The sequence below is a fragment of the Podarcis bocagei genome, assembly GCF_964188305.1.
Source record: "Podarcis bocagei genome assembly, chromosome: 7".
Lineage (NCBI taxonomy): Eukaryota > Metazoa > Chordata > Lepidosauria > Squamata > Lacertidae > Podarcis > Podarcis bocagei.
Window position 1 is genome coordinate 30,250,033 of NC_138132.1, and position 27,998 is coordinate 30,278,030.

Sequence of the window (27,998 nt, forward strand, 5' to 3'; positions counted from 1 at the left end):
ACCTGTTCCCATATCACTTCCTGCTCATGAGAACAGTGCTGCACACAGTCATGCCTATAATAACCTTTTTAGGCTGCCTTCTTTTCTAGGCATGCAATGTAATTTCATTTATGGGAAGGAACAACCTCTGAATCAGTTTAATTTGTAAGGCGGTGTATCGCCCTGGGGGCAGAACTGGAAAACAATTCAAGAGGCAACAAAGGCTGCTATTGCCCAGGCAAATTCCCAGCCCTACAGGAAGCCTTGGCCATCCTTTAAAGGACAACTATGGCAAGCTTGGGTGATGGAGTCATTCCACTACTTGGTAACCCTTTACTGTCCAGAACAGGGGTGGGAAGCCTGGGGAAGTCCAGTGGGTGCACAAGTTCCACATCCCTGCTTTACATTTTTGCTGTCTCGGACTGTCTTCTTTTGCCCCCCACTATGTGTCCATCTCACCGCCACAATATCAGTCAACTTTGTGGCTATAGACATTTCTGGGACTAAAGGCATTTCTCATTGACACAGGGACACGGACTTATAAAAAATATTGGGGGGGCCCGGGAAAGCTCATGAATATGCAAATAAAGTGGCGCCGCCTCCTCGTGAGCGAATAGGGGAGAGCGTGCTGCGCCTATTAATCAGCTCCGGAACAGCTGATATGCGGGAAACGAGGGGCTAGCCGGAGAAGAGAGGGCGAGCCCCCTCCGCTCCGGCCCTAAATAGGGCAAGCCACACACCCCCCCAGCCAGCCGATTGGTACCCGGTCGTTCTCGCGGGGGCTGAAACCGCCAGGAGGAAGGAAATTCCCCCCGGCAGTGCCTTGGCAGTGGCGGTGGTGCTGCGAAGCAGCGAGGCAGGAGCCCCCGCCCCCGGGGATTCCCTAATCTCGCGGGGGACGGCCGGGGCTCTCCGACTAGGGCGCGCGGCTGGCTGGCTGGCTGGCGAGGGAGCAGGTGGGGAGGAGGCGGGGGACGGCGGCGGCGCTCTGCTGGAAGGGCGCCCAAGATTATTGGGGGGGCTGATCCCCCAAAAAAATTTTTTGAGGGGGCTCGAGCCCCCTCAGGCCCCATGGAGTCGGCGCCTATGCATTGACAGTATAATTCTTCTGCATCTTATTTTCTTGTTCTCTTGGGCAAGTCACCCTGGTGCTATTATCAGAGATGAGTATTTCACATGAAGTATTTTCACATGAGTAGGACAGTGCTTTAATAATGAGGAGGAATAGGAAGAGCAGAGTGAGAGCAAGTAGATTAAGGAAACTTAACAGTGAAATCCAAACCAGGTCTGCTCAGAAGCAGGGATAGATGAATCTGTCAGTCTGTGGTTCTCTCATTTCTCCAGTCTTAAATTCATTTTTCCACATTTCTGCAGCAATCTGCATTAAGAAGGAAAAAAACCTTTTTTACAATTTGTGTGCATTTCTTCTGATAAGCACATTTTTGTATTTTGACAAATACACACATTTTTGCAAGCCATGCCTGCTAATATACCGTAATGCATTTATATCCACACTTTACCCCAATGTATGCATTTTTGCACACATTGCAAAATTTGGAAACACAGCTCTCCAGTCAAGCAAAGTGCCAATTTCAAAAGAAATTGTTTTTGGAAAGTGCAAATTTGATAAGTTTGCCTTTAACTGTGAACTGAATCGAATTTCCCCCATACCCCCTATTTGGAAGTAAGTCTTGTTGAATTCTGTGGTGCTTAGTCCCAGGTAAGGGGGAGGGGGAGAGAAAGAGAAAGAGAAAGAGAAAGAGAAAGAGAGAGAGAGAGAGAGAGAGAGAGAGAGAGAGAGAGAGAGAAAGAAAAGCTTTACTCTGAATAGTTGATGCATTGTGCTGATGGGCAGTAAATAGAGAAAGAAAACACAGGTTACTTCTTAGGGTGTGCCACTAGGGGTCACTCTTATGTTAAAAAAGGGCTTGCCCTCCCTGAGGAAACAGGAATTTTTCCTCTCAAGTTCTGCTTGAGTCCCTAGAGTCACTCCTGAGATTTTTCTTACCCAGCTGTACATGATGTAAATGGGCAACCTGGCTGCTCATATACTCAAGCTGGGATCTATGGATAAAGGTTGGTATACTACTACTAATAATAAAAAAATGAATTACATAAATTTTTTTTAAAAAATGTCCAGTAGCACCTTAGCTTCTTCAGATACACTGAAACAGAAGTCACCAGACCCTTATATATAGTGGGAGGGTGGGGTGGGTTTTCCCCCCAGAAGGGTAGTAGGAGATGGGTGGTTGACTCAATGGGTATGGTAAACCTATAGACGACTGTTAACGACTGCAATTAGTCCTACAGGAAAAAGCAAGGTATAGTATGCAGATGACCAAAAATAGCTTTAGCATGTGTAATGAGACAAGAATCCAATATCTCTATTCAGACCAAGTCTCTCCATAGTTTTCAGTTTAGTAATAAGTTGTAATTCAGCAACTTCTCTTTCAAGCCTATTTCTGAAATTCTTTTGAAATAAGACAGCTGCTTTGAGATCCTGTATTGAATGTCCTGGGAGACCGAAATGTTCTCCTGCTGGCTTCTCTGTCTTATGATTCCTGAGGTCAGATTTATGTCCATTTATCCTTCGGCATAGGATTTGGCCTGTTTGTCTAATATAGAGAGCTGAATAATAATAATGATGATGATGATGATGATGATGATGGTGATGATGATGATGATGTTATAGAAAGCTCACACGTTTCACCAAAATCAGTACCTCCAATTCCATTCCGGACAGGCTGTGCAGAGTTTCTGCCTGAAGCTTCTTATAGCTCAGTCGGTGGAGCCTGATGCTCTTAATCTCAGGGTTGTGGGTTTGAGCCCCAGGTTGGGTAAAAGATTCCTGCACTGCAGGCAGTTGGACTTGGGCTCCTCCTTCCCAACTCTATGATTCAATGGTTCAAAGCAATGGTCCACCTGAGGCAGCTGTCTGATTCTCTGTAAAGCAGCTTACTTGTTTACATGGACACATGCCATAATAAAAACTGGTATGGTTTTCACATGGGAAACGGCACAAGCCTTCCCAGCCACCCAGCTACATTTATGAACACAGCCAGGAGAAGGGGGGTGGACATCATGGCTGAGGTGGCAAAGCATTAACCCCTTTTAACACAAGACTGCCATGGACACAGTTGCTATGGCAGATGCACTGTGGGTTGTCACAGACTCATTGGCGGAGGAAGGGGGTGCGGCTGGTGCGGTCTGCCCCAGGTGTCATCGGGGGGGGTTGACATCGGCCCCCTGGCCCCCTGAGATGCTAGCCCAGCCCCCACAAGTGGCTAGCCCCGCCTCCGGGTGCACAGCATGTGTGCCGCTTCAGGTGCCGCAGCAGCTAGCTCCGCCTCTGCACAGACTACATGGGAAGGATTTGCTCAGTGTTGGGCATTTGGAAGATGTGCTATACAGTGGTACCTCAGGTTACATATGCTTCAGGTTACATACGCTTCAGGTTACAGACTCCGCTAACCCAGAAATAGTACCTCGGGTTAAGAACTTTGCTTCAGGGTGAGAACAGAAATAGTGTGGCGGCAGCATGGCAGCAGTGGAAGGCCCCATTAGCTAAAGTGGTGCTTTAGGTTAAGAACAGTTTCAGGGTAAGAACGGACCTCCAGAACGAATTAAGTACTTAACCCAAGGTACCACTGTATAAGCATACACAACAAATACCCAATCCTGTCTCCTATTAGAAATATGCGACTGGGCCATCCCCAAGAATGTTTGTTAAGAGTATATTCACTCTTACTTCTTAGGCCAAAAGGCTCCAAGAATGGCTTGCATGCAATTACAATGGTACCTCGGGTTACATACGCTGCAGGTTACATATGCTTCAGGTTACAGACTCCGCTAACCCAGAAATATTACCTCAGGTTAAGAACTTTGCTTCAGGATGAGAACAGAAATCATGCTCCGGTGGCGCGGCAGCATTAGCTAAATAAAGTGGTGCTTCAGGTTAAGAACAGTTTCAGGTTAAGAACGGACCTCCAGAACGAATTAAGTTCTTAACCCGAGGTACCACTGTAATTCAAACAAGACAGTTTCCTGTCTGCAGACTTACAGCCTGAAGGAAATGACACAAAAGGAAAGGAGGGGGAGGGGGGAGGCAAACTCAGGCACCAATCCTTTAAATTACATGAGAGTTACTCTATGTATGAATGAACGACTGAAATAGAAATGGCTTTGGGAGAGGAGGAGCTAGTCTACTAGTTGAACTAATGGGATCATCCTGCTTCTCATCTTTTCCACTGCTTAAGCTTGCTAACCTGCTAGTATGTTTTGTAATACTGTATTCAGATGGAACACAACAATTGCTTTGCTGGTGCAGACCAAAGATCCTTCTAGTCCAATACTGAGTTTCTGTCAGCAAGCAGTCTCTGTCAACTTACAATTAGGACATGAAGTCGAGCGTCTCCACCCCCATCATTCTGCCCAGACACTGAGGTCCAGCTTTGAGGGCCTTCTGGCGGTTCCCTCACTGCAAGAAGCAAAGTTACAGGGAACCAGGCAGAGGGCCTTCTCGGTAGTGGCACCCGCTCTGTGGAACGCCCTCCCATCAGATGTCAAGGAAATAAGCAACTTTCTGACTTTTGGAAGACATTTGAAGGCAGCCCTGTTTAGGGAAGCTTTTTATGTTTGATGATTTATTGTATTTTTAACATTTTATTGGAAGCCTCCCAGAGTGGCTGAGGAAACCCAGCCAGATGGGCAGAGTATAAATAATAAATGATGATGATGATGACAGTGATGACGATGACGACTTCCTCCTGTTCATCCCAGTTCAGCGATATCCTCCTCTTGTATATGGAAGATCCATTGCAAGTGGGGGCAGTTGTGACAAATCAGGATGAGCAGAGAACGGTATTAGCTTTTGTTCCTTCTCATGGTCCACCTCTGCCTTTTTAAACAAAACAAACCACATCGCTGCATCTCAGCAGCCTTTCTTTCCCCACAGAGTTGCCCCCCCCGCATTGTTCTGACTCTTTCCCTGTAAAAAGAGAATTGGAATCATACACAGACTACTAGATGAGCAATGGGCTTTAAGAATTAGGTGGAAAATCCCTACAAAATATAGCATGTCTGATCCAATTTTAGCAAATGAAACAGATCTGGTGGAAAACAAATGCAATCCCACAGAACTTTCGGCACTGTGTCCTTGAAATTCATTTTGGGTTGTCTTTGTTAGAGACAGAGCAGGAACCAGGGAGGGAGGGAGGGAGGGAGGGAGGAATAGCTCCTCTGGTTTCACTTCTACCTTCGCCCCCCCCTTCCTTGCCTCTCCCCCACCCTGCTTTCATTGCTCCTTTTAATGCCATATTTAATAGAAATAAATTAGAATAAACAGTCAGCCCTCAATGTCTAAAGACAGGTGGCAGAGTAATATTAAAAGAAAGGAATAAAAATTCATTTAATGAGCATTGTTAATTAAACCTGGAATTCAAAGAGGCCTGAGTTGTGGGAATTCAGAGGAAAAATGAAAATGAAGGGAACAATCGCTCCGGGCAGGAAGAGTGGAATGAAATTAAATTTAATGTGGGATTCTGTTTGTTAATGTCTATCACACATCATAGTGTATTACAGTTTAAGCTAAAGTGTTTCCCCGCTTCCAACCCTCTTCACACGCAAATGACCCCCCCTCCCATTTTTCAAGCAAGCAGATTTCTGGAATGAAGTGGACAGGCTACTATAACAGCAGCTCCTGCCCAAAAACAGAAGTCAGAGAGGCCCAGAAAGAGAGGGCTGATTTCTTGACCACACCTGAGTAATTTTTAATGGACCTTGGTTGTGTAGCAAGAGGCACTGTTTGAGGAAGGCTCCCCACTCCTAGTGTTTCAGACCACTTGCAATTATTCCTCAAAAGCATCAGTATTTCTGATCAGCTCAGTTTGACATACCGTTGTTACAAACCAGAGCTGGAGAACCTTTGGTCTTCCAGATGCTATTAGACTTAGACTACAACTCCCATCATCCATGGCCACCAGCCACACTGGCTGATGGGAGTCAGAGTCCAGCAACAACTGGAGGGCCAAAGATTCTCCCCACATCTGCTGTAGTGCAAAGAGAAGTCCACAAAACATGGTGGATTCTGATGCTGCTGGATTCCAACTCCCGCCACTAGGGATGGTGGAAAAATTATATTCACATTCTAAGTGGAATGTATCAAATCTGCACTTTCCAAAACAATGCGAGAACCAAAACATCTATTGAAAGCTGAACTTATCAGAATTTCAGGGGAAGGGTGCTTTTGGGTAGAATGTGTGTATGTTCCCATTCCACACAAGCATAGAAACAACCAGGTTCCATATTCAGTATGAAATTCCTGAGAATCTCTGCTTTTGCTCTTTTCTTTTTAAAACCATCTAGTTCTCATGGTTGCAATAATATGCTTGAGAGTGTATGGACAATGCCTGGCTAAATCTCAAAAACCACAGAGTTGATTAATTTTCCGGTGGTCAACAAGTGGCCTGTGTAGTTCCTTCTCCCTTCCTGTAACGAGCAGAAACAGAATAAATAATGTGAACTATGGTTATACAGATTTATCTAATTTGCATAAGGTTGCAGAATTCAGTTTTTCTTGCTGCAGATTATTATTTTTTTAATCCCAATCAGAGTACGTGTAGACTTGTAGAGGTAATCTTATAAGAGCCATGCAAATCCTAAAGTGGACTCCTCTTGAAAATCCTTAGAAAATCCTTTTGGTTATACTTTCCTTAATAGGCTTCCATCATCTTCCCGTTGCTCCCCAAACACTTTGGCACACCAGAGCCTTTTGGTCTGAAAATTAGGATGGGGAGTGGGGTTTGTGGTTTGCTTAATCTCCTCCAATAACACAGTTTTCATCCACAAGCGCAGGGAATTTTGCCACTTCCATTGGAGTCTGTATCCCACGGATACCACTACCACTGTACCACTACCACCGAAGCACAGGCACAAGATGAAAAGGTGGGAGGAAAGGGAACAGGTGAGAATGATGACCAATGGGAAACACCTGGTAAAGATGGCATGCAAACATTGTGATGGAGCTGGGAATCTAACAAATACTTATTATTATTACTAGTATTATATTTATATTATTGTGTCAATATAACTTGTGGGAGGTAGCATACAATCCTAGTAGCTGCCTGCATTTGCTATTCCTAGTCTGGTCCATTGAGCTGCTTGGGCACTGTAACAGCCAGCATTTAGCTGGTCATAAGGGGGAGCAAATGTTTGATCTAGCCCCACTCCCAGCTTCTTCCTATCAATGATATTGAAGTTTAGCAACCCATCTTATCTAATTTAGGTCATAGAGAGATAGAAAAACGGTGTGGCGCAGTTATTAGAGTGTCAGAACAGTGCTGCAACACACTAGCATTGCCTACATCTCTGGAAGAGACAAGAGTGCTTCTGAGCATACTCATAGTACCTGCCACTGAGGCTGTGCACACATTTACCATTTATTCCACTGCCAGTGCTCTGTTTGATTGCCAGCTACCATCCCTAAGTATTCCTGTAGTTTCTTGACGATTGCTGCTGATGGATCATATACCGCCCCTCAGACCAGCTTCTGGCACAGTTAAGATGAGGTGTGTACATTTCTGGCAGCTGTTGCACATGCGCAGATCACAGCTTCACTGAACAGAAGTTTGGTGCAGGAAAACAAAGCAAGTACAGTACAGTGGTACCTCTGGTTAAGAACTTAATTCATTTCAGAGGTCCGTTCTTAACCTGAAACTGTTCTTAACCTGAAGCACCACTTTAGCTAATGGGGCCTCCCGCTGCCGCCGTGCGATTTCTGTTCTCATCCTGAAGCAAAGTTCTTAACCCGAGGTACTATTTCTGGGTTAGCGGAGTCTGTAACCTGAAGCGTCTGTAACCCGATGTACCACTGTAGTGTGTATAGGAGCCAACTCCTTGGGTCTGAGGTCACTTCAGCCCCCCCACCATAAAATACTTGAGGGGGCCAGCCCTGGTGGTGCACATCAGATGAAGACAGTCGCTGCTCCCTCTCTGGTGTTTACAGTCAATTGAAAATGCAAGTTGAACTGGTGCTGGTGTGCACATAGCCTGAGTCATCCACAGGTAGCTCAGTTTGTAGAGTGTGAGACTCTTAATCACGAGGTCGTGGGTTTGAGCCCTACATTTTTAGGGATGCAACACTGGGCAAAAGATTCCTTACATTGCAGGGGGTTGGACTAGATGATCCTCGCGTGGTCCCTTCCAACTCTACCATTTATGATTCTGTGTCTGGAATTTGTAGGCGGGGCTAAGAAGTTGGTGGGTGTGTCTTCCGGACCATTCAGAGTCAACTCTGCTTCCCTAGTGAGGGCTATTCTCTAAGCAACCACTATAGCAGAGATGGGGAAGCCACAGGTAGGGAGCGGAGAGCCAAGCCTCTCTAACCCTCAGGACTCTGCGGAGGCCACACCAGCTACAGAACCACATCCCTCCCCAGTCCTGCCTTGCACGCTCCTTGATTCCTTGCTGCAATGTGTCCTTGGAGCTTGTGATACTTCTTGCGCATTTACCCCTGGAGTGTGAACACTATACAAACATGAAAGGAGCAGAGGGGGAGGCTTTATGTTCGGTGGGTGGGGAGGAACAAAACCTCAGTTAGTTAGTTATTTTTATTTATTTACTTGATTTAGGAAGGACAGCTGCCCCCCTTGGCTACGCCCATGGGGCTTTCAACGGCTACCAGCCATGCATAGGGACTCTGCTCTACCTCCACAGCAATGGTTCTGAATGCCAGTTGCTGGAAACCACAGAAGGGGAGAGAGGCTCTTGGGTTCGAATCCTGCTTGAGTGGTTCCCACAGGCGACTGTTCAGCCACTGTGAGAACAGGACGCTGGATTGGACGGGCCATAGGCCTGATCCAGCAGCTCTTCTTATACTCTTAGGGAACTCGCATGTCTTGCTCTGCTCGTTTTTGCACAAGGCCCCTGGAAGGCACCTAAACCCACCTAAGCCCACCCCCCACCCCCAGACATCTACTCCTGGCCTCTTGGCTTCCTCTTGGCTTTGTTAGGGTTTGTTTTCAACTTCCACAGCAGCAGCAGCAGCCCAAGAGAAAGGGTGGTGCAAGCAGATCGAGAAGTCTGGATTGCACGATCGCCACCAAGGCCGACCCGTCTCTCTGCTCCTTGCAGCCAGAAATCTCTCTCGCAAGTGTTGCTCCGAATTTGGGGAGGGGGCGGCTGGCTGGCTGGGCTGGAAGAGCAAATATCCCCCCGCAGCACCCAGGAAGAAGGGCTTAAGAAGAAGAGGCCTCCGAGGTGCCAGAGCAGCTGCCGCCCCCTCGGGGTTCCGCGCAGCCTCTTGGACTCTGCGCGTCTTTCGTGGGGGGCTGCTCCGAATCGCCTCCAAGGTGCAACTTTCCTGGCCACTCAGACACACACGCAGAGAGAGAGAGAGAGAGAGAGAGAGAGAGAGGCTCGCCTGAATCTCGCAGGAGTGGCAAGACGGAAGGAAGGAGGCAGAGGAGAGCTGGGCTTGGGGGTGTCCCGTCTCCAACGCTTTGCGCTTCGCACCTTTGCACCGCAGGGATGCATTGGAAGTCGGGCAACATCAAAGAGGAGCGCTACTACCTGCAGGTAAGCAAGCAGGACGCATCCTGGCTGGGTGCAAAGCCCCCCTTGCCTAGCTCAGCAGCCACGCTAGCTGGAATCCGGTGCGCGTGCTTCCTCGGAAGTAAAGCGCCGCTGCACGCAAGTCGGCTTTATATCCGTGCAAACCTGCAGCAGACGATCGGGGCTAAGACTGGCGGTTTTCGTTCTTTTTGGAGCGGAGCTCTCATTTAACGCTCGCTTTCCTCCCTGGGTTTTCGCTTGGGAGTCAGCTCCACGTATGTTCGCGGGGGTTATTTCCACGTAAGGATGCCAACGCGCAGGCACGATCCCTCGGGAGTAAATCCCCTTGAGGTCAAATGGACTTACTTCCGAGGAAACAGGCTCGGGTTGCTGCTCCAGATCCTGTACACGATTCCTCGGAAATAAGTCCACTGAGCTCAAGGGGACTTTCTCACAAGCAAGTGGGCATAAGATGAAGGATGGAGGCCCGGTAACCTGCCATGGACTTACTCGAGAGTCACTGGCGCTTAAATTTAAGTGAGCCTAAAGCATCGAGGGAGATATTGAATAGAGTTACAAAAAATGTATTGTATTTATTCGGAATTAATGCAAGTTGCTAAAACAGTGTTTTATTTTTATTTGCCTAATTAAAGTATTTCCATTAAACTAATGGTGTGCGTGGCGCTGTAAGTTGCCCAGGGGTGCCGGGCCAAACTCTCTCCGCTTCAGCCCCGCATCTGTAACATGGGCATCATAATATTTGCAGGGCTAAGATGGTGAGATGGTGCGCGGGAAGTATTCGGGACGCTGGAGCTGAACCATGGAAATGCTGCAGCCATCAGACGCAAAACGGCGTCCCTTTCAAGGCCTCGATCCAGCACAAGTTAGGCACCAGCTCCACGGAGGGATCTCAATGGAAGGCATCTAGGGAAGAGCCCACGTCTCCCAGTGAGATCAGTGGAGCTCCCTCAGAAGTCCAGTGCCTTGTCTGGATCCTGCCTTTTACTCTAGAGGAATCCCTTGCACGTCAACTAGGAGCAAGTTCAAGGATGTGAAAGCGAACCGGATGAGGACCCCTGAACTTTACTTTGCCTCCGGCGGTTCTTTTAAGACCTCTTAAGACTCTTCCTTTTCGGTATTTCACCTAAAAGCAATCGACTTCAATCAGGGCAGGATCCGTTGCCTCCTGACGGCCAACAACCGTCCGGATCGGTTCCCCACCCCCCACCCCACGCCCTGGTCATCCGAATTGTGAGTTCCTATGCAAAAAACGTTCCCCCCGCTGGTTGTCTAGAGGGGTGTCGTTGTTCTTCTCGATATTAGTGGCCTCGTGACGCTGATTTGCCGGCAGAGCGAGCTATTAATAATAATAAAAAGACTATAGATTCTCTGTCGTGGCAGTCATCACCATTAAAGCAATAGCCAAATGGCACAGAAAATTAAAAAAAAATAAAAATCGAAAAATATTCCCCATACTGAAAAACCCTGATCGAAATCCTAAAAGAATGCATTGTATTTTTATTTACTATTTTTAGTTTAGTTTATTTAAAGTTGTACCTCTCCATTTAGCTTCCTTAAGGCTCCGAAGGCAGCACCGGCTCCTGGAACAAATATGGTTTTGTTTGTTTATTGCCGTTTCTTATCATTATTGGCCACGATCCAGCCAAAGTCCGGCTTCCTTTCCCCCATCCTGATCCTATCTTTGCTTACTTGGAAATAATTCCCTCCTGTGCTGAGTGCGTCCTAGTCTCAGGTAAGTATGCCTAAAATTGCAGCCTTTGAACCCCGTTGGTTTGCAGGCACGTGCTTAAAATTATCCGGGCGAAATTCATGGGACCTGGTGCCTGATCCTAGCCTCGTGCACGAAAGCGAAAATCCCTGGGGGCTTCCACCTTTTCTAAGCAAGTTTGCTGAGCATTGCACCTTAGCTAGGAGTGTTTCTAAATTTGACTGGAGCCTGTGGTGGTGGTTATTTCTTCTCCCCTCCCCACTTGAAGGCTCTCCCCCTCCCTTCCCCTGCACCTGCCCCTTTCTCTCCCCCACCCCACCCCTCGCCCAAATAAAAGGAACCAGCTGTAAGAAATGCCACGCGACCATGTCCTAAGGCTTCGCAGTGATTTATTGAAACGGTCTCTAAGAGATTCAGAAGCCACATCAAATGAATGAAGCCCACTTTAAGTGGCGGGAGTGGCACTGGCAGAGGAAGAAGCGGGGAGGGTGTGTATTATGTTCCTGCTGCGGGAGCCGCTTGCTGTGTTTTTCTGTTTCTTTTTCCCGCCTCCCCCCTTTTAAAGATACAAATAGGTCTCTCCACTGAGTATGCGTGGGCGCAATTCAATCCATAGTGAAGCACGGGTTCAGCCCGATCCTGTACATGATTGCCAGGAAGTCGATATTAGATTATGCGCCTGCGGCCCCAGGGATATTCATTCATTCTCTCTCTCTCTCTCTCTCTCTCTCTCTCTCTCTCTCTCTCTCTCTCACACACACACACACACACACACACACAGAGAGAGAGAGAGAGAGAGAGAGACAGACAGACATACAGATGATTTTTTGCAAACCGCTTGGGTCTCCTCCCCCCACAAATAAGCGGTATATAAATCTTATCAAATAAATATATTAAGCACCTTTGCAAATAAATAAATAACAGCAACCAAGGAGGAAGTTTCCTTCCCTTTGCACAGGACTTACTTCCAAGAAAGCGCGCAGGCGCTGCAAGGCGACCCCCTTTCGCTCTGCTGCAGTTCCTTCGACGTGCAAAGACTCGCTCGCCTAGACAGCAGAATCTTCCCCGCGCTGTCCTGAGCAGGTCCAGGGCTCTCCCTCCCTAGTCAAAAGCAAATCTTCGCATGGGTTCAACCGGAGGCTTACTCCCAAGAAAACCTGTCTCGCCAGCCACCGCTTCTCCCACCATGAAATGGTTGAGATTTCAAAGCGGTCTCCTTGGGATGGATCGTGTCCAGAGAAGTTTTGGAGCGAGCGAGTCTTCGCAGGGACATGAAGAGAACTGCGCGCCCCACTACCCTTTTCCCTTTTGAAAAGTTGCTTTTCCCTGTCCGGCTTTAAGATGAGCCAGTCATTGCTCTGTCCACGCTGGTGGCGGAAAACAGATCCTAAAATGCTATCCTTCCAACCCAGCTTGTCTTCGCAGACCTGAATAAAAAGCGAGTATCAGTCCAGACTTCCTCCTCCAAACGGGCGACACACGGCCTGGTTATGCTCTCCTCTTTTCCTCTTTGAACTTCCAAATAAACAGTGGCAGTCCTTGCCTTCAGGTATTGTGTCCATTATGACTTTTTAGAGCTTTTGGCAAACCCATTCCTAGATGCCCCGGTTCTTCTTTCTCCGTTCCAGCTGAAAGGGAGGCGGGTGGAGTCGACTTCAGGTCTTTTGGGATTGCTTCCAACTGTCCACAAATCCCGGGGTCCTCTTCACTTCGTTTTTGAAAGAAAGCAAAAAAAAAGAAAAGAGAGAGAGAGAGAGAGGATATTGTAAATCTTGGGGGAAAGTTCAGAAAAGGGGTGGGGAAGAAAAGTCCAAAGGGCTGGAACACCGAGGAAAGACTTGCGTTTCAGACCGTCACGTTTGCAGCTTTGTCGTTTAGTGGAAAGAAACGGGTGAGTCAACAGCGCCAACTTTTCAGCGTGCTTACCAAGAAGCAAGTCCTGCTATGTTCAATGAGGCTTAGTCCCAGGGTAGTCTGCACATACTTAACCTGAGAAGCTCTGACTTCCAAGGACTGTTCAGCTATGATAGCTCAATGGAACCTGCATGTACAGGACCAGTATACCTCTGAATGTCGGAGGCTGCTGGGGCAAAACGACAAGGAAGGCCACGGCTTCCCATCACCTCCTTTGTGCACTCACCATATCGCACATTAAAAGCATACATCTCGAAATTATCCTGGGAAATGTAGTTTAAGGGTGCTCTGTGGGGAGCAAACTATAGTTCCCATGATTCTTTGTGAGGGGACAGGGAGGTGCTTCACATGTATGGTGCGCGTGTGCCAGGAACGAGCCGCTCTTGTAACGTCCTTGCTTTTCCACTCAGTGGGTCTTTGGTCTCATCCTGCGAAGGTGGCTCTTGTGGGAGAAAGGCTCGTTCGCCTTTCACGGGTGCTCGTACTTTTCAATGCGTGTGTTGAGGTATGTAAAGACTTGGTGCTGAAGGAGACTAACTTTCTGCGCCTCTTGGAGGCTCCTATGGGTGCCTGGGCGGCCAGGCAGCAGGGCGTGTGTTGATGGGGAGACTAAACGGAGGGCGAGGTGGATGGACACATCACTCAGCTTATAGATGGGTAGGTAAACAAATTTTGCGCACATCAGAACGGGATCTTGTTGCACGGAAAAGGAGACAGATCGTAGCGAGGGGGGCCTCTGAAGGGCCAGGTCGCCGGGTTGGATATTTGCTCGTATATTTCAGTTTCCTGCTGAATATAGCTTAATGTTGGCTCTCTCCCCCTCGCGCCCCTCTATAATGCCTATAACACGCTCATTCCTACATAGACATACATAGTTTTTCTGGACAGAGGAGACACGTTTGTATCTCTTTGAAGTACATGTGAAGAGGGATCCCATTCATCTTTACTCATTGGTAAGCTCCTCTATCTTCGGTGGTGTTTTACTCAGGAGCGAGTGTGAGCTGGGGCGCTCGCCTCTTGGCCACGCTGTATTAGGCCGGCTGTTAACCAGCGAATTACGCGTGCGTTCAGTTCCATACGCAGCGTGTTCGCACGTTACACAGAACACAGGTACAAGCTGTCTCTACCCGTGTGCAGTCGCTTGTGTGAAATTGTACATTTGCACACTTAGCTATAAGGCACACAGACTGTTCATGACACTTCTTGAACGCACCGGTACACAGATTGCGCAGTCCTAAAACGTTAATCGTGAGCGTCCCTCGTGCGGGTGTGTGCGTACAAAAACACGTTTGTATCTAGCTGAAGCGTCATAGATTCTACAGCGGGTGGGATGTCCCCAAGGGTTCTGGGATTCGGGCCCCAGCTGCTCTGTGCGGAGATAATTTCTGCATGCTGCGATACGTGTTTGGTACTAGTGATATTTCAGGCAGACACTCTTAACCAGCGCGCGGGGAAATGCTCTGTTTGCTAGTTGGCCTTTCCCAGGTATTTGCAAGATTGAAAAATGAGCTGGCCAATCATGCCACCTGCAACAGAAGGCGGGGATCTACTGGGACTCCCTCCTGTTTTCTTTTGGTCCTTAAGAAATAATAATCGTGGCCTTCCCCCAGATTTGGCCTCGGGAACTAAGGACGACCTTCGCCAGCGTGGCGGCCTCCAGGTATTCTGGACTACAATTCACACCAGCAGGGGCGTAGCCAGGGTTTATGTGTGGTGGGGCAGGCTTCATATTAAGGGGAGCAGAACCTCAGTTAGTTAAGTATTTTTTTATTGATTTACTTGATTTGGGGAGGGGTAGCTGCCCCTCTTTCCCCCTTGGATACGCCCATGCCCATCAGCCCCAGCCAACATCTGGAGGGCGCCCGGCTGGCGAAGGTCGTCCAGGGAACTGCGCTTCCAATGTTATTCTAGCATCGATTTTGTTCTTGCGGTCAGAAATGTAAGCACCGTTTCTTAACTCTCTGGATGGGCAGCTTTTCAAAACAACCTGCCTTTGTATATATGACAAACACAGGGACAAGATCCGGACTCAATGAAGAGAATTCTTAAGGCTGCAATCCAGCGCACACTCACTGGGGAGCAAGTGCCACTGAATTCAATGGGACTTCCTTCTGAGTGAAGACGTTGCACTGTAAGGGTGCCGTCCTGCGGGCACAGATTCCAGAGGCAAACCCTACAGCGCTTAAAGTGTCACAGTCGCTTTTTGTATTAATGTGCAAAGACTTCAGTCCCCCCCCCTTAACTGCCCCCTGGAAGTCGATGAGACTACAAGGCCTGCACACATTTGACCTGAGCCCTAAGACGTTCCCTTAACTCAGTCCTTGCTAGGACCTAGATAACTGATCTGCCTTTGGGCGAATTGCTGCACTTCAAACCCCCACCCCCACCCCCACCCCAATCCTCCCCCTCACCCCTTTCCTTCGCACCTACCTGAATAAAAAAACGATGTTAAAATTCATTTCCGAAAGTGAGAGGACGGGGGGACGAGGCGCGCCCTTAGGATTAAACCCATCACAATCCTATAGCAGGCGCGTCTCAATATCCAAAGTGGGGCCTTGAGTTGCGTGTGTATGGGTCGTTTCCCCGGGGGCTGACCCCGTGGGATTTACTTCCGAGGAAACTTGCTGCAAGGCTCCGATGCCAAATACCCCCAGCAGCGCCAGCCCTTGCTTAATAATCACACTGAACTCAGCGGATAGCGCGCTTGAGTCTGCGGGACTGAATCCCAGGACTGAAAACGCGCCACGTGAAAAACTGTGGCCTTGGCTCCCACGTGCAATGCGATTAAAACGGCGACGAGAGTTAATTTTTCAAACTTTTGACTGCGGGGGGACTACTGTGAAAGGGAATATGGCCTGATTAAAACACACCCACCCACCCACCCAAGAGCAGCAACTTCAGGATGAATCAAAAGTGGAGGCTAGCTCCCTTCTCTCTCCTCGGGATGCCGTTTATCCATCGCCCTTCGTCTTTTAAGAAGGAGCCAACCTCCTTTAAATAAATAAATAAAAGCCCCAACTCCCCCCCCTCCTACTACGCGTCCTAAACTGGAGCGCTTTTCCAAGCGCAGCAAAGCCCTTGTCCATTTCAGCAGCCGCGGAAGTCGCGCTTCGCTTGAGAGTCTCTGCGAGCTAGCTGGGCGGATCGATGTTTTTCCATGGCTGCGGGGCCTTCGCTTTCCTTGCTGTCTTTGATACGGAAGGAGCAGCAGGAAGGGAGCGGGGAGGTGGGGGCAGAATTATCACCTTGTTGGGCCTAATAAAATTAAAGCTAAGAGCGGCGCGGAGAAAGCCGCCGCTCTCCCCACCCGTCCACCAACAGCCAGGAAAGAGAGTCTTGGGGACGTCGCTCTTCTGTCCTGCGCGTTCCCCAGGTCCACCCGGGACACAGCAGGCACTAGTGGGGCTCGGGTCCTTCTCTCCCATCCACCCCGCTCTTTCACAAATTTAAGTCGCTCTTTTGAAGTTTAAGGAGAAATCGCCAAAACCAAATCTACCCCCCCTTACAAACGCAGAAGAGGATTTGAAGTTGTAGCCAACCCAATATACTCAGAGGACAGCCACCGAAATTAATGGACCTAACTTAGTGATGCTCATTGATTTCAATGGGACCACTCTGGATAGGATACAACCCGCAGTATTGTCATTAAAAAGTCAATAATAATATAAAATGCCCCTTCTCCTCGAGGATGAAACATTGGCCATTTGTGAAAGCGGCACTTTTACACATCCAGATGTTTTAGGTTGCATGAAGTGGGGTTGGAAGGGATGTGTAGCGAGAACAGACCGGTATTGAAGTTTCACCTTTTATTAAATATAAATCTCTCCCCCCCCCCCATGGAGGTGGGAATAAAAGTTAAGAACAACAATCGAAGCAGAGTTTGAATTTCTGGCAAACAGTTGTGCCCCAGAGATAGGCAGATCTACTAGCAGGGCAAGCCTATACAAGTCTACTCGGAAGCAAGCACCACTGAGCTCCATGGGACATGCTCTCAAGGAAGACTGTGCATAGGATTGCTGCCTTAAGTGATAATTAACTTAGCTTTACTGCTAAGGGATACGCTGCAACCCTAAAACTACTCGCCCGGAAGATGCGTCCTGAATCAAAGTCTGTTTAGTGAGATTTAGTGAGTAATTATGCCTAGGAATACAGCCCTGCCCCTCGATCCTATGTCTGTTACACTCTGAATTAAATCCCACTATATTCAGTATGGATCTATGTGCGGGTAGGATCGCAGCCCGATCCTGAAATGATTCCTCGGAGATAAATCTACACTCTGTTCAGAGGGGCTTATTCCTCCGCAAGCTCCCTGCTACTTATTTCCTAGTCACCACATTTGGGCTGCCATGCGCTGGGTCTCTCTTCCTCCGCGACCCCGCGCGTTCAGACGCCGTTTTGAAGTCGCTGCGGAAGCCGAATCTATCCTCGAAACACCCAAGGCGACGGCCGTGCGCTCTGTCTCTTTAACGCGCGCTCCCGGCGCTCTGGGCGCGCTCCCGCCTCTATAACTGGAGTCCATGGAGTTGCATTGGGCTCAGAGGGAGCAAGAACTCGGGAGCATAGGCTGTTAAAGGGAAAGGCTCGCGGGGAAAGAAGCAGCCACCATCCCACCGCGCCGCTCGCTGGGCTACCGGCGGCGAAGGCCATCCATGGCAGCGCAGATCACCACTAGATTTTGACGGATTCTTTCGCCAGGGTTGGGGGCTGATTTCGTCGTTGTTATTCTCATCCACCTCCAACAACAAACACCCCCCCCCCCGTTTGGGGGCATTTTCCTAGAAGATTTTCGTTGTTGCTTTTTTGGCTGCTGTCCAGATGTTGGTTCACACATATTCCGCCATGGTGAGTTGGACTTTGTGTGTGTGTGCGCGCATTTGCGGGGGGGGGGGGAGCCGGACGGGGGACGGTGGGAAGGAGGGAAAAGAGAAGAAAATACGCTTTCCGCTTTCTCTATCAAGCTCATTCGAAGACAAAGTTAATTGAAGGAACCCTATACCTCCAAATTAAGAGAGATTTCACCCTTTAATGTTGGCCAGATGTCAGGGCTCCGCAGCGTCCCCAGTTGATGGTTTAATTCTTTCCTTTGGAGGATTGGGAGGAGGGGGACACACCGAGGCGGCGGAGTCGATTACAAAAGCAGGGGGAGAGAGGAGGAGAAGCCGAGGAGACCTTTCCGACGTGCTGCTTCTGGTAGTTTGCAGCTAGCAAATAAAAGACCCGCTGTCTATGGAGAGAAGGCTTTTTAAAAATTAGTATTGTTTATGCAACGGCTGCGCATTGTTGGTTCTCTTCCCCCTCCCCGTTCGGATTTCAGTATTTTTCTCCTTGCTGAAAGCAAAACGAGATGCGGGAGGAAAGAGGTTCAGTTGCTATTGGGGGGGGGGGAGATTACAGTAAACAAAGCAAGGTCGATCTCCCCAGTCGGGCACCCTCAACAAACTCTCTCGTGCTTTTGCTGTGTCTTGGGTGCTTTCCCCCTCACAGTTTAAAAAGTTAAGTTTGTTTCTAAGCGGAAAAGTCAGGCCAGCTGCAAAGAGGAGATTGTTAAGTGGTGGTCCCCCCCCCCCCATCGCCGTCGAATGCCCAAAGCGGCGCGCTTTTTGTCGTTTTGGCGCAGAGGCTGCTCGGCTTGCCCTGGGGTTGCGGAGAGAAGGCGAGGAGGAGGGCTCGGCTGGCCGGAGATGCGCCTTGCCTGCGGCTCAGGTGTTTCTGAGGCAGGGGGCCCTCGGGGAACTGCGATCTTAGGCCGGGTAACGCGCCCTTCTTCCCTGGCGACGCTGCGTCCCCGGAGGAGCCGTGCGCTCCCGGAAAAGAGGGAGGGCAGGAGGAACAGAGTCCCCGGCAGCGTGGCTCTCTCCAGTGACCATTTTTTCTTTCTTTCTTCCCTTCTTCCTTCCTCTGCTCGCGTGTCTAGGACCGCTCGGATGGGCTGAACGGGAGCTCCACCGGAGGCCGCCTCTCCCAGCTGTCGTCGCTCAACCAGGCGGCGGCGTACTCGTCGGCTCCCCCTCTGTGCCACACGCCGGCCTCGGACTTCCAGCCGCCTTACTTCCCGCCGCCTTACCCGCAGCCGCCGCTGCCCTACTCACAGAGCCAGGAGACCGGCTACCCGCACCTGGGCGACCCCTACACCGCCATCAACCCCATCCACCAGCACCAGCAGAGCAGCTGGCACTCCCAGCGGGCGCGCCAAGAGGAAGCGGCCGCCGGCCTCCTCTCGCAGACGCACCGCGCGCTCGGCCTGGACCCGCGCAGGGACTACCCCGGCGTGCCGCGCTTGCTCCACGGCCTGGCCGACGGGGCGCACGCCCTGAGCGACGGGCCGCTGGGACTGCACGCCCTGGGCCACCACAGCATTGAGGACATCCAGGTAGGCACGCGGCTGGCTCGGGCGGCTCCTCAAAGGGGGAATATCCGGGAAGGGAAGGAAAATTCGGGTCCTGGTGGCGGGCGCTCTCGTCTAGGGGCGCGCAGTAAAAGAGAAAGTGGCAACCACGGGGGGGGAGCTTTCAAGCCCCTTCTCCAGCAGATATTGCGGGCTGCTCGGAGCCTGTCGGTTGAGGCAGAAAAAAGTCCCACCGAGTTCAATGGGAATCTAGCGTGTGTGTCTGCTTCCGTCAGTGGTTGGCCTGTCACTGATTTGGGAAGCCCCCTGAGAGAAAGGCAGAAGAAAGGGATGGGGTACAAGCAGCGGAGCCTCCCACTCCTCGTCCCACAGTTCAGGCCCGCCGTCCCGTCCCCGCGCCTATAGACGTCGAATTTCGATGAAACCTATTTCGAGTGAAAAGAAACAAACGCCTCTCCTCTGCTGAGACTTTCCCGAGACGACCCTCTCCAACCGCTGGAAAGTGTAAAACGGTGGTGAATATATCAAACGAGGGTTTGATGTCAGCTTTAAACTTTACTTGCCTCCTAGGTGATCCCCTTCTTCTCTCCACCCCCTCTAAAAATAATGATCGTAATACATTGCCCATTTTTTCCTGCCCAAATCACTGCCTGCTTCAAGTGAGGCTGCGCGTCTTTCACAATTCCTTTCTTTGAAAGCCATTTTACTAAATACCTCAAATCGTTACTGTTTTTAAAAGATGCAAGCTTCAGTCCTGTCTTTACCCACAACCTGATCAGATGCGTTTTATTTATTTTAAAATGAAGTGATGGGACGTATATTTCCAACACTTTCCAGTAAGAAAACGGCGCTAGTAACTGTAGTTGACGAAGACGAAGATGAAAACTAAACACGGGGGCGGGGGGGACACAGAGGGGGAAAAATGCCTCCCCTATGCTGAAGCTCTACCGGGGAGTAGATTCTACTGAAATCGGTGGGACTTACTTCCAATGAGATAATGGTCAGGATTTGTTAGCTTTGCGCGACTGGGCACCTTTTCAGAATATTCGACCCTCCCTCTTCCCTGGGAAAAATGGTTTCGCTCTTCTAGAGTCAAACCCAGAAGCCTCTTGTTGGCCATCGCGAATCCTTCGCTCGCTTTATCTGATTTTCTTTCTTTCTTTCCGCCCGTCCTACCTTCGGATCTAAAACGGCCCAGAATCGTTGAAACGGCTAACAAACAAAATGTCTTGATCCGGTTTCAAGCAGAACACACCGCTGCAAAAACAACACAAAATAAAACAAAAAATACCGTTTCGGATTAGGCTGGACGGGACACATTAGACCTGAGGGAAGCGTAGAAAAGGGGAATCCCGTTTTGGATCACGCACGATCCCTGCTTCAAGAAGTGCCTTGAATTATTTTAGTCCTTTCCACCCATATTTGCCCATCCCCAACCAGCCTGGCCATGTTTGCTCCCAAGTAAGGGACTTTGGCTGCGATCCTAACCATGTCTGCTCCGAAGTCATGCTGAATTCAGTGGGGTTTACTCGTAGGTAAGTGGGGTTAGGATTGCAGGCTCAGGGTTTTTCCTTACTTTGCATTGCTGCTCCTTCAGACCTAACAAAGGGCTCGATCTCTAGCCGGAGTTGTTTTGCATCCCGTGGATTTCCATAGGAGGTTTAAGTAAAAACTTGCTTTTGTTTAATCACTCTCTCCCGTTGAATTCAACTGGATTTTAAAACGCTTAATTCCGAATGGCTCACCCCCAACAATAAGAACCTGCCCCCTGCATTTTTAAAATACGTTTAAGGCTGAGAAGTTACTAAGGAAGGAATCTTATTGAACTCGGTGGCACCTACTTCTGAGTAATCCTGTGCAGGATCGCGCTATTCCTGCGTATTCGTGTGTGTGGACCTGAAGTCTTTTGCTGCTGCTGCCGGTAAATTTGGTTGTCTCCGACTAACTTATACCTAGAGCAGACGCATTTAAATCAATGGAGCGAAGTTAGTCATGCCCATTCATTTCAATGGCTCTAAAGCGGTACACAACCCGTAGCTCCCTGATTTATTTATATTTTTTTTTTAAAATAAGTGAAACGCTTAAAAATAATGATGGACTTTCCCCGATCATTTGGTCGTTTTTGTCATTCTTATTTTCAACAATCTTTCCTCCCCGGGGCATTTTGCCATCTTTTTGTTGGCTACCGACTGAGTCTCTCAAAACTATTTGCAAGGAGAGATGACAGTCAAGGATCCGGGCCATTTTGGGTACATATCTACAGGCGGGGGTGGAGTTGCTGGCTTAGTCGAGGACTGTCTCTGCTAGGAACCAGTTTGAACAACTTGTCCAGAACCAAAAATAGGAAAATGACATTGTGGGGTGGCTTCTTAGTAAACCCAAACAAAAAACCTTTTAGGTTTAAAAACCAAACAAACAAAAGCCATAATTGCCGTACTGATGTCTCGAAGCAATCACTTTCTGAGTTTGGAAACATACTCAGAAAGTGCAAGGAAGGGAACTCCCAGTAATAGTTAGCTAGAAGTAAGATGCGGGGAGGGAGCCCCTACTTGGGGTTTTGTTTTCCTCCTGAACACAGCAGTAATTTGGCTCCTGGTTCCAGCAAAAAAATAAATAAGCAAATACAATTCAAATGCTCATAGTTACTCCCGAATTCAAGTTTATTCAAATAAGGGCTTGCTCCAAAGCTTGAATCGCAGGCTTGGGTCCCAGATGTTTCCACGGGAGCTAAACAGTCTCTCCCAATAGGGGCTTAATGGGGGCTCAGTGGGGTTTAGAAGTGTTTGCCTTTAGCTGAATTATGTCATGTATCTTGAAAGAGCAGTCCTGGATTCTCTTGAGGTGTCTTTCCCCCTAGAAACATGGCCTTCTTGGTGTGTGTTTGTTTGTTTTGCTTGCTTTTGAGTAATAAAAGGGGAAGGGCCTGCCAGGGTTTTTCCCCCTTTCTTTCCTTCTCTCTCCCTCTGAATTATGGAATAAAGTTTCTCAAAATATGAAAAAGTTCTTTAACGATTCCAATGCCTCTTTAAAACTCCTGTTTGAGAGAGATGTTGTAAGGAGATAGTTTCGTTTCCTCTTACAGATTTTTTTTTTAAAAACCCATGTTTAATTTCTCTAGGAAACCCCTATATTTGATGGAGATGTGGGTTGGCTTCTTAATCTCCCCCTATCCCACCCACCGAGCCCCACACAGCTTAAACTTTACATTCCCATCTAGTGTCTCGAATGTTAAAAATGCTTCATGTGAATACTTGCAGTAATCCTTGCACAACAACTCTGCATGCTGAAGCCACGTAAATAATCTTTGCCCGTTGTTCTTTCAGGCTGTGGATGAAACTGGCATGAATCTCTTGGACCAGTCTGTGATCAAGAAAGGTAAGGGGATGGTTTCGTGGTTTTGTTGGTTTTTTTTTTTGAAGGGGGTGGGCATGGAAAGCTTGAAAATGGGAATCGGCATTCAGAACGGGACGGGGTGCTTTGGCCTAGCCAATTTGTGTTTGTTTGTGTTTTGGTGTAGTAGAATCCAGGCTACTTAGTCCATCCCTAAGACTTTGGCTTCTCTTCACATTCCCCATCTTTGCTCTTAGACGTAAGCCCATCGGCTTACCGCCGTTCTTCAGATCTGGGATTTGACTGAAGCTCTGCTTTTGTTGAGGGATACAGGGGGACCCTAGGACAGCTCAATACTTTTTGGCACCTGAGGCAAACTTCACAATGGCGCCCAAGGAAGAAAAGGGTCAAGGAAGATTGACACCAGGAGCAAAGGTTGTGGGTGGGGGAGAATGAAAGATTGGCATTGGGATCTGCTGCCCTGGTGGATCCTATCACTTGAGGCAGTTGCCTCACCTTGCCTCATGGGCAGCCTGGCCCTGGGGACCCCAACTTCCCCGCCCCCTGAACATAAGTACTTTGTTCAGGGAGCATTGACCTGTGGCCCAATACATTCTCTAATGCTGTTAGATGTATATAAAATAACACTAACGTGTGGACTTGTAGTGGGGGAGAGAATAGGGGTGTGAGAGAAAGTGTATAAAATCTCCCCCCCCCCTTCTCTTCCCTCTGCCCAGGTTTCCAACTGTGCCATATCAATGCCAGTTTAGGCACTCCTAATGGGAATGCCAGTTTTCAGATTTGGGGGCACTCCAGAAGAGAACAGACCCTGAGAGCTATTGATTTACCCTTATCTCTGCTGCTGTGTGGGAGATAAGGGCTTTGTGGTGATGGTGGTGGCTTTTAAGGCTTGGGTCTCTCTGTTTCTTTACCCCCCTCAAGGCATTTTTGGCTGGCCTCTCTCTGAATGTACTCACCACCACCAGAGCTAAATGCGCCACAGTTACTGAGGCAAAGACATTTGGATTTTGGAGTAGAAAACAAGCAAGGAGGCAGAGCTTTCCAGTCTAGTCTGTGATTGTTTCCTTGGCTCTTCCTGAATGCTCCTCTCAGATATATTTAATATATTATTCCCTGAGCAGATTGTTGATTTTGTTTATTTATGCAAAGGCTTGCTCATCTCCAAATTGCAGAAATAGCTGTAGACCTGAAATGGTTTTGGAGCAGTGAGGAAAGGACTTGTAAGACCAGTGGGAAATAGTGTGTGTGTGTGTGTGTGTGTGTGTAAGTAAGTAAGTAAAGCTACTGCATTTTGTACAGCACACCCTGTACACTGTCAAAATGATTGTCGGAACAGATGCCACTTACTATCTCATGCAATAGTCTTAAATGTTTTTCAGACCGGGGGACCCCCATTAGCCCAAACATGCGTTTGGAGACCCACTTCCTAAATTTATTTATTTTTATTTCTCCTACCACACATTTGTATGGTGTTAATGCTGCTGTCACAACCCACCTTAAATTCAGTAATGCACTAGTGAAAACCAAATATCAAGAGGATAAAATTTGGTGACAGGGCTAAGTCCACACCATGTGTTTAAAGCACATTTAAAGCATACACCTACCTCCAGAATTCTGGGAATTATAGTCTACCCTTAACAAACTACAGTTTCCAGGATTCTTGGAGTGCAGGGATGTGTTTTAAATTTATGGTGTGTACAGAGCCCAGGATGGAACCTTTTGTATTTATTTCAGTCATAGTGACACCGGCCTCGGGATGAAGCATACTGGACAATAGTGGGACCTTTTGAGTAAACATGTCTGAAGTCAGGCTGCACAAACAACAAAACGAATGAGGAAAGAGAGTGATAGGCTCAACATTTTCATCAGTAAATTTGAGTGTTGTTTGTTTGTTTTTTCCCTGGGGTGGTGAGGGGAATTTGAATGCTTGCTTCTGTTGACTAGAAAGCTCAATATTAAATCAAGCCATTGTTTAATGTGCTCTGGTGCTTCTCTGAAGGCCTGAGATAAGGATCTGCTGTTTCCTACCTATAAACTCCTAGCACATGGCAGGGGCAGAAAACGGCATTGTGTGTTATATAGGCTGGAACGTTTTATGTTCTGGGAAAGCATGATTAGTAAGCATAGTGATCTATGCTGTTTCTTAAGGTAATCAACCTCCTGGAATGGTGTGGTTTGAGTGGTGTGGTGGGAGCGACAGTAGAGTGATCAGTTAATTCTCCAATTGAAATCTCATCAAAGCAGACCTGGAGTCGATAAAAACTCTGCCCAGCTCTTCAGTAAAAGTGAGTGGGTGTGAGAAACAACACCTGTAAGATCAGAATAGAGCCTTCAGGAGGTAGAATCTGGGTCCATACTCACCCAGATATTTGTCTTTATTAGTGAACAGTTGTAATGTTATTTGCAAACTTCTCCCGAACAGTGTGTGTGTGTTTTTGTGTGTTACTTCTTTTAATAACACTGATCCTCAGCTTGCTTTTTTATTTATCATTTGACCCCACTATGAATTCAAGCTGCTAAGAAGGCCAGCAATGCACAGCTTTGCAGTAAAACAAATAGCCTAAGATTAAACCGGCAGACTACAGTGGTGTTGCAAATCACAAAAGGAGACATGGTGTTAAAGCTGACTTTACAGCCAAAGGGAGAAAGTCATTGCCATCTTCTGAATGCTCTGAAAGGATCCAAACAGTCAAGAAGCCAACCCCCCCCCCAAAAAAAGTCTTGCTTTTGGCAGGTGTCACTCTAAACTTCCTAGGTCAGGGTTTGCTAGGTTGGTGCTTTCCAGATGTGTTGGACTGTAACTCTCACCAGTCCCAGGCAGCTGGGAGCTGTAGTCGAAAACATTTGGAAATACCAGGTTGGGGGAAATGTTCTAGAATCTAAATGATGGCACAGTTGATGGTGCAGTATCATGGCTAAGAGAGCTAACTGGAAATCCCTTGTTCATACTGTATGACTGCCACGAATCACAGGCAACTGTCCTTTGGTAATATTGGAATACTGTAATAATACCAGCCAACAGACACCAGTGTGGTGTGGTGTGTACAGAGGACTGCATTTGGATACAAATTCCCACTCACCTGTGAAATTCTCAGCGTATGCATTCGTCCATACTAACCTACCTCATAGGGTTGTTGTGAGGACAACATGAGGATAAGTCAACATATGATGCACTGAATACATTGGCAGAAGGACAGGGAAAAGATGAGACAGTTTGTTCAATGTACATGGAGATTGGGGGGGAGAGAACACTCTATAATTATTTAAAATTATTATCACATTTTGATAGGAAGACCCTAGTGTAAGATTCCTGCACGTGACATAAATTATGAAGGGCAGAGGTGTTTCCAGACCAGCTTTCCCTTTTAAAATACATGGAAGAAGTGGACTTATACTTTTCCTATTCTGTATAGGGTTTGGTTCACACATAACACTAAACAGTGGTTTGTTTAAGGCTAAGCCATGGTTTGTTGAACAAACCACGAGTTGTCCCACAGACAATCAAAGAAACCATGGACTGTTCGTTTTCCAGTTCCTCTAGCCTTGTGCCTTTGTGGTATTGTGAGTATATCAGGTGGAGTGGTCAGGCAAACCATGGTTAAGGAGGGGTGCTGGGTTCGTACATAATGTAAACCATAGTTTAATAGCTTTCTCTGTGAATCAGGTCTGTGTATTTCAAAGTGGAAAGGTATGGCGTTCATAATGTGGTTTATGCTACATAGATGTATTCTTATCTTTGTTCAAGTACAAAACAGCACAAGGCTCTTGTGTGTGCATGTGTAGATAGCAGAAGGGAGACATTTTAAAAGCTGAATTCCCCAGACCAGCTATTGTTGCGATTTCATGTGAATTGCAGCAACCCATGACTTTTAGTAATGGTGCAAGATTTAACAATTTAAGGCAGGGCGTTAATCAACTGGTAAAGTTAGTTGATTGATTGGTCAGAACCTATTTGAATAAGTGGGGCTGAGAGGCATCCTTTGAAGATATTTGTTTTTGCGTTACTGTAGCATAGTACAAGGAAATGGGGGTGAGGGGAAGAAAATAAATGGAATTTCTGTCCAACAATGTGTAGCAGTTTTTGTTAACTTTCTCACACATTTAGTATTTAGTGATAGGGAAATTCATTTACATTTAATCAATGGGTTTAAAGGTAGATGACCAAGCAACTAAAAATGTTCTAAGTGGTGAAATGTTCCCCACTGCCCCCCAAAAGGCCCTAGGCTGATCTAACAGATCTTGAGATACGAGAGAAATGTATACAAGCCATGCAGAAAACTAGTCCTATACATGAGAATGTACAAGTACCGGTACTTCAGTCCAATGTCTTTCTTTCTCCCAAATGTACCTAGTTTCTAAACTCCTAAACTGAACATTCAACCTAAGCCAGAATGATGGCAAAACACAGACATTCATCCTGCTACCCCCAATTAAATAGCAGGGAACTGGAACTAGGTCTGTTTCCCAAATAAGCCAATATTTGCTGATTGATTAATCAATTTGCTAAAGTTGCACACTAGTCAATACAATAAGTCTGGAGAATAAAATAATACTACTTCTGTTTTGGATAATGCACAAGGTATTTCCTCTCGGGGGAAGGTGAAGGCTGCGATGGCCATGTACAGCTTTTAGAAGCAGTTGTATTTTAAAATAACAAGTAAACTGTAGCTCAATTAACCAGGGTACTTTTTTAGTGGGTTGAAAGTGTTTCCCCTGCATCGGTTCATCTAATTGATTCAATGCTGCAGCCCTAATTAAACCCATTTCTTGCCAAATCCGATTCTGCTATTCAAGAGTAGAGGCCAGGCATCTCCCAAAAGAATGACACGCAGTCCAGTCCGAATGAAGGAGAAATGCAATCCGTTGTCAAGAAGCAAATTATATTTTGGGGAGGGGGAGGCAGACGAAGTGTTCTCAGAAGAATATTGCCCACCAGAGATCTGAAGTCCAAGAAATGGAATGATTTTGGCTTTAAAACGGTTCTTTGGGAAAACTCCAGTTAGCTTGGCTTTTGGCAGGCAGGCTCTAAACCAACGCCCTTTTTCCAACCATGGGAGAAACTGTTTTCCCGCCCCTTTGGAGAGAAAATATGTTTCAGGCCTGAATAAGGAGAACCTGTGGCAGAGAAGG

At 47.7% G+C, this 27,998-nt stretch overlaps 1 protein-coding gene and 2 long non-coding RNA genes across 7 annotated transcripts in view; 1 reads left to right on the forward strand and 2 right to left on the reverse strand.

Annotated features, from left to right (window-relative positions):
• Positions 1–1,161: 1,161 nt before the first annotated feature.
• LOC308590190 lies at positions 1,162–13,394 on the reverse strand. The gene is made up of 2 exons (XR_014009713.1): positions 12,223–13,394; positions 1,162–1,357 (listed from the first exon to the last, which is right to left on the reverse strand). It is a non-coding gene; the product is annotated as an uncharacterized lncRNA (long non-coding RNA).
• On the reverse strand, positions 4,622–11,530 carry LOC308590193. Its single transcript, XR_014009717.1, has 2 exons — positions 11,086–11,530; positions 4,622–4,876 (listed from the first exon to the last, which is right to left on the reverse strand). It is a non-coding gene; the product is annotated as an uncharacterized lncRNA (long non-coding RNA).
• The window catches only part of TFAP2E (transcription factor AP-2 epsilon), a 71,920-nt gene continuing 52,518 nt past the window's right edge, over positions 8,597–27,998 (forward strand). For 2 of the 5 annotated variants that reach the window (XM_081199944.1, XM_081199946.1), the window contains exons 1-3: positions 17,687–18,013; positions 19,086–19,541; positions 22,841–22,892. In XM_081199944.1, the coding sequence (XP_081056070.1) occupies positions 17,987–18,013; positions 19,086–19,541; positions 22,841–22,892 (535 nt within the window). In that variant the 5' untranslated portion in view covers positions 17,687–17,986. Of the gene's footprint in view, positions 9,553–13,508; positions 13,677–17,686; positions 18,014–19,085; positions 19,542–22,840; positions 22,893–27,998 lie in introns of those variants that run through there. The other 3 variants (XM_081199943.1, XM_081199945.1, XM_081199942.1) reach the window with 3 other exon arrangements.